This window comes from Myotis nattereri (genome assembly GCF_964212035.1).
Source record: "Myotis nattereri genome assembly, chromosome: 9".
NCBI classification, from domain to species: Eukaryota; Metazoa; Chordata; class Mammalia; order Chiroptera; family Vespertilionidae; genus Myotis; species Myotis nattereri.
Genome location: NC_138084.1, coordinates 42787162 through 42793929, shown reverse-complemented (window position 1 = coordinate 42793929; position 6768 = coordinate 42787162). Strand labels below are relative to the sequence as shown.

General features: G+C 43.5%; 1 protein-coding gene across 1 annotated transcript; it reads right to left on the bottom strand.

The window, feature by feature from the left end:
* Positions 1-1755: 1755 nt before the first annotated feature.
* LOC308524798 (T-cell ecto-ADP-ribosyltransferase 2-like) lies at positions 1756-5246 on the bottom strand (the record flags this gene model as incomplete). Its single annotated transcript, XM_081099356.1, has 3 exons — positions 1756-1832; positions 4140-4839; positions 5184-5246. 3 exons carry the CDS (start codon positions 5244-5246, stop codon positions 1756-1758), a joined length of 840 nt encoding a protein of 279 aa, XP_080955482.1.
* Positions 5247-6768: the final 1522 nt, after the last annotated feature.

Sequence of the window (6768 nt, the reverse complement as noted above, 5' to 3'; positions counted from 1 at the left end):
GTAACTGGCACCGAGCAGATGCTCATTAAATGTGTGTTGAGGGTAGGAATAAAAATTTATATATAAAAAAAAAAATTTAGAGAGAGAGAAACATTGATCAGTGGCCTCCTGCACCCCCCCTCCTGGGGATCCACCCCGAAACCTGGTCATTTGTCCTGAAGGGGATTCGAATTGGCAACCTTTCCATGCACAAGACAACATCCGAGCCACTGGGCAACACCGGCCAGGTCTGTATGCTGGATTTAAAAAATATATATATGTGTGTGTGTGTGTGTGTGTGTGTGTGTGTGTGTATATATATATATATATATATATATATATATATATATATATTTCAGAGAGAGGAAAGGAAGGGAGAGGGCGAGAGAGATAGAAACATCAATGATGAGAGAGAATCATTGGTCGACTGCCCCCTTCACACCTCCAACTAGGGATCAGGCCCCCAATCCAGACATATGCCTTAGACTGGAATCAAACCTAGGACTCTTCAGTCCCCAGGCCAACGCTCTATCCACTGAGCCAAACCAGCTAGGGCTGTATGCCAGATTTTAACTGTCAAAGAATTTAGGATTTATTGTAGCAAATTATGTGCAGACCTATGGACTCTATCCTATCAGGAGTACTAGTTTTCACTGCTTAATTAGAATAACCCCTCCTAACACCTCACCCCCTTCCTTTCCCTAATCTATTCCCTTCCCTTGTTCCTTACCTTTGTTTTATTCTTTGACAGTGAATTACATAACCTCAGTGCCTCAAGTGTAAAATTGGAGAAAAATAGAACTTACCTTATAGGGTTATTATGAGGGCTAAATGACTAAACATATTAAGTGCTTACTTAGAACAATGGAGAACAATGAGTGCCTAATACATAGTAAGTACCCAATACATTAGAGTTATATTGTTATTACTATGTCAAAATATTTCTTTATAGCTTGTGCTTTTTTTTTTTGTCTTAAGAAATACTTCCCCAGTCAATAGAGAGCTATTGTTAAAGTAAGTTGACAGGGCTTGGTGACTGCTTGGGTTTCTGGTGGGGTGGTGCAGGGAGGATTTATCTAACACAGCTCTGGTATTTCTGGCTCAATCAATCAAGGCTTCAAGGATATCTGTGAGAAGTATAAGACATGAAACTTCTCAACTGTGAAAATGCCAGCATCACATCTAATGCCCTGGGAGAATTTCCGGGGCAAAGAATACAACTCGTAGTAATATCTAGTCACAGAAAAGCGAGGTGTGATTATCAGTGGTTTATTGCTTTAGATTATAACATTCATCAAGATTAAATTGCATTTTAAAGGCGGTTACTGCTGACAGTGTGTAAAAGCATTGCTTTTTAATCACAGCGAAGTGTCGAGAGACTAGGGCAGTGGTTCTCAACCTTCTGGCCCTTTAAATACAGTTCCTCATATTGTGACCCAACCATAAAAGTTATTTTCGTTGCTACTTCATAACTGTAATGTTGCTGTTATGAATTGTAATGTAAATATCTGATATGCAGGATGGTCTTAGGTGACCCCTGTGAAAGGGTCATTCGACCGCCAAAGGGGTCGCGACCCACAGGCTGAGAACCGCTCGACTAGGGACTTATCTCAGGTACTAAGTGCATTTAGAGACAGGAAGCATACTTTTGCGGTCAGACCCAGAAGATCCCTTAGATGTCTCAGGGTATGTGAGCACTAACATAAGCCACACACAGACCCTGCGTCCCTCCCTTCCCAATACCCCATGCAGAACCAGGCACCAGGCAGGGCAAGGTTACAGCTCAGCAGGGAGGAGCCTCAGGACCAGGAGGCCAGGCAGCAGCAGAATGAATGCAGAACTTTCTTTCATTCCTGCAATGGGAGGAAGAGAAGGAAAGGTTTGGTTTCTCTATGGTGTTTCTTAAGACATGGGCCTCCCAGACTTTTCAAGCTTCCCCCAGGATCAAAACACTACCAGTTTGAGCCCGAGGGGTTCCTTTTACTTAGCCAGCAATTAGACTCTCCTTTTGCCTTTCAGGGGCTCCTGAAATACCCAGGAATACCAGAAAGGGAGTGGACTGTGAGAACACATCCTTTTGGGTCTCTGAATTTAAGGTCACATTGAGTGGACTGAGTTCTCAGGGCTATGGACCCCTCACACTCTCCCATCCCCACTTCTCAGGCCCCTGTGCTTCTTGCCACATGTGCCTCAGTAAGAAGGGCTTTCCCCACATGGGCCCTGCAGATCCCTGGCCACTGTGGGAGCCCCTCCATGTTTGTCTTTGTCCACTTAGGAATATGTTTCTGGATCGGGACCTCATGAACATACATCTTTTGCAGCAACATATATACTCTAGTCTAGTGTTAATAAGAGTTCAGTCTTTGGGTGGAATCTGGCCTCCTCTCCTGGGGTTCTCAGCTCAGTCTGCCTGAATCTGAATGAACATCAAGCACTGCTCCTGAGATGGGAGGGCAGCACCTTTCCTCTGCTGGATTGTTTGCCTGGTTGTCCTGTTTTTATTAGGCTTGATCCAAATTCAAAATTCTACAGGTAAAAGTTCAGTCTCCCAGTAATCACTCTCTGCAGTTCCTTTCTACTTCAAACTTTTCTCTTGTTTCCAGCAACCTTTCAGAGCATAACGACTAATTTGGTTGAAACTTGCTGGATACTCAGTCCCTCTGCAGCTCATTTCCACTTCTGGCTGGACCATGGAATCTCAACAATACCTAACTTCCTTCAGCAACAACTACTGGAGTCCTGATTCAAGCCAGGCATTACTGACAGGCCCTGGGTGCAGAGGGAGCAGGAAGACAAAGTCTCTGGCACTAAAGAGATCACCAGACTGTAAACAAATTATTACCATGGAGATGGAGAATGTATGCCTGAGATGCATACAAGGTTCTCCATGGGGGCAAAAAAAAAAAAAAAAAAAGAAAAGAGTATTTGTTAAGCAATACCGATGTCCCGGGCAATAAGTTAAGAACTTCCTTAATTCTCACAGACACACTACTGAAGTATTACTATTTATATCCTCATTTTACAAATGAGGTAGTTGAAACATAGATTGCTCAGGTAACTTGTTCAAATTCACGGAACTAATGGTTGTTGAGCCTGGATTACCATTGAGGTTGACTGACCCCAAAGTTATGGCATGGAGCATGGTATTTAATTTTGCCTGAGAGTATCAAGGAAGGCTTATAATTAGAAGTGATATCTGAGCTAGTGAAAGATAGTGAAAGATAATTACTTTACTAAATTGATAGTGTCTTAGATTGGATGAAATATGACATGAAGTCAGAGATTTCGGCCAGAAGGAATGATAGGTGTAAATGCAAGGAAACCTGAGAGCCAGGACACCTTGGGAAAGGTTGGGTAAAGTGGAGGCAACCCTTGGTGGCACTTTCTCATCCATCACAGGGCTGGACAGGTAAACAGCCTTCCAGCCACTACTGATATGTCTTCACTCATATGCCTTCACTAATGGTTTTACCATCCCTAACCTTCATCTGTCTAGGTATCATCCTGTGCATTGGGTCTACTATGTGGCCCATTGGTGCAAACTCTTCCAGTTCTTTGATTTCCTCAGCTCCAACACTGTTCACCTGCTCTTCAGTCTAACCAACCACTGCTATGGAAATGTCCTCCAGACAACTCACATTCTGTAAAGTACCCACCCTGGAAATCTCAAGGCCCACCATCCTATTTTCTAACCATACTCCCCCTCCTCTCTTTCTCCTAGAATATCTCATAGACAACACCAGTTCCCCAACTTCCCTTGGTCCCCACCGCCCCCTGCTCAGCTCAGGCACCCTCATCTCCTGGCAGGATTACTGCTGTGGCTGTATTGTTCTGCCTGAGAACAGGTCTCCCAGCTCCCCCAAACCTTTCCTATACCCCCTGACATATTAGTTTCCAAAACTCATGTTTCCTGGTGCCCAGCAGATCTTTCTGACCGTTTTGCACAGCAGGGAAGTTAAGAGCATGGCCAGACGAGGAACTGCCTGAGCTGCTCTCTATTCCAGGATATCAGCCCTGTATTTTTAGGAACCTAATACTCATCAGCAATTGGTTGAAGGCCCCATTGTGCTCTGCCCTGGTGGCCTCTGGTAGCAGAGAACTCCCTCTTCTATTTCAGGGTGTCCCCACCACTCCCACCTGGGACACAGTCCCAGACTCACCTGAGCTGTTGATATAGAAGCAATTGTAGTTACTCTTAAATTTTTGGGGCCTGTCAAGTGAAACGTCATTGTTATTTTGGATGACTTGTTGATACACTTCGTAGCCTGGAATTAGCACTTCCTTTTCTGATGGATGCTGAGAGAACATTTCAATTTTAACACCCAAGCAGGTTCTGATAGTAAACAGTGTTCCCTTATGACCTGAAATAAACCTTCTAGCTTTATCTTCAGAGAGAGATGAAGAGGTAAATTGGCCAAAACGTACATTTCCTTTCCCACTGTAATCAAACTTTGTCTTACAGCCTCTATAAACTATATAACACTCCCCTGTCCTGAGAAGCTGAAGAGCTCTTGTCAAATAATAATGGAAGGCTTTGAACTGAAACTTATGTGTATTTTCACGGAAGTTTCTGACAGCTTTGTTAAATTCTATTGCAATATCTCCAGTATAGGCGACTAGAGCTATTCCATGGGAATCATTGAGTCGTTTTGAAGAGTCAATTTTGTTCTTTATTTCCTCCCATTTTGTCTTTGCCTTTTTCCATTCTGCTCTTAAATTTCTATTCACTTTAAGTTCTTCTTCTAACAGCTGGGGTGCTTTTGCCTCCATTTCTTCAGTGCAGCCCACATACTGATCATCAAACGCATTTTCAGCCATCCCTAGCTCACATGAATTAGTTGGTCGTACCCGGCCGGTCACCTGTAGAGAAGAGGTAGTGTTCTTTGACCCATTTGCAAGTACTGGATGCGCCCAGAGCCCACAGTCTGGACTTCTTGCTTAGCATGAAATGTGACATGTTCCTGTCATAGCACTCATGTATGGTACACACACGAAGACAATCTTATTATACCGTGAGTAGTGTAAAAAGAAAAAACTAGGCTTTGTTACTCTGTTTTGTTTCCAGATATTTAAAATAATCTTTTCAGACTCATGCTCTCTCAATGGCTTTACCCTCAGACTCAACTGTGGGAATTTTACACTTTTAAAGATGTGAGGGAAAAGCCAGTCAGCAGGATCAGGGTGGAGGGGGTGATATATATTACCTGTTGTGTTAGCCATGGAGTTAGGATCAAAAAGCGAACTGCTGTGGCTAGAAGAGAAGTCATCTCCAAGTTCAAAACTAACTGCAAAAAAATATAAGATAATGAAAGTGAGGTGTGAACATTAGTTCCACTGTGAGTGTGCTGATGACTCCATCCCTACTGCAAATCTGGAAGCCCGAGTCCTATATACTCTGCTTTTTGGGCAGCTAACCAGGACTTCTGCCTGGGTCCTGCACACAGGGAGCAGTGAATCAGTAGGGAGCTGGTAAAGAAACAGTTAATCCTGGTCATAGGCAGAGCTGGGTGTCACTCAGATGGCCAGTGAGAAAAACAGATCACATTTTAGTGGATCCTTCACAAGCCCTGACATTTTACTCCCCCTAAAAAATTACTATGAATCCTTTCACAAATGTGTAGGTTGTGTGTGTTTTTTAAGATTGTCTCAAAGTTTTGTTAATCTGGGGCTCAAACTTAAGTCAATACTTCTGAACATCTCTCAATGTTGTCAACCTTTACTTCTATCAGGGGAGCTAACATGCATGGAAGCTTTCAGGGGGTTCTTGGTTTGAAGGAAAGGTAGAATTTGGTGTGGGGAAGGAGGGAAATAAGTATATTCCTATTCTGACCTGAAGATCTAGGCTTGACTAACCATAGGAAGGGGGAGGACACTTTTGCACAAGGGACCATGAGACACAGGGACCAACAGTACTGCCTCAGAATTCTGGGATATAAATTGCACAATCTAAGATTAAGGTTTTAAATTTAAGAGGGAAGGATAGACAGCATGTCCGTCCTTCGATATGGTTCCCTATTTTCCAGGTCTGACCTCACCCCCCTACCTGGAATATTTCTTACACAGATCTGACTTTGTGGCTTTGGCTCTTGGAATAACTGCCACTATAGGAATCACCTCTGGCTTCAGATATTCTTCCAGTCCCATCCAAACACCAGTCTCTCCTTAGGAGCCCTCCTGGGGTCCTCACACTCAGAGACCCTTCCCCTTCAGAGAACAGAACCGAGTTATCAGGTACCTGATTTCCTGGAGATCCTTGGTGATTCGGTCCTGGTCCGTCTTTGATAGAAGTGCCTGAGAAGGCAGTGGTCTGGCCTTTTTATTTGGGGGAGAGATGTACTTTCAGTTTCAGATTAGATTTGTGTGTTTTTTGTTGCCCAGAATCCTGTGAAGGCTTTAGGAGCAGATGGCCCCACCTCAATGTGAGGGGAAAAATGACCCTTCAAAACTCAAGTGGCTAAAGTCAGTCATGCCTGATATCTCTTGTCTCCCCACTACAGCTTTCTTTTTTTTTTAAGAACATCTTAAATTTTTAATCCTTTCTTGACAGGTTACCTAAGACCTATTTTGATTAAGAAAACTGTAGAAAGTTAGTAACGGCCACAAGCAAACGCCAGGTGGTGGCCTGTGTCAATTTTCCACAGAGTCCTGCTTTGCGGGGTGTCTGAATGCTCTGCTCGGGGTCTCTGCTCACACTCCCTGGAATCAATTGTGGCAGATTTTAGTTCACAGGTCGCTATTCTACATAGTTCTTTGTAAACTCTTCAGCATTCTTACAGAATTTTTTTATGG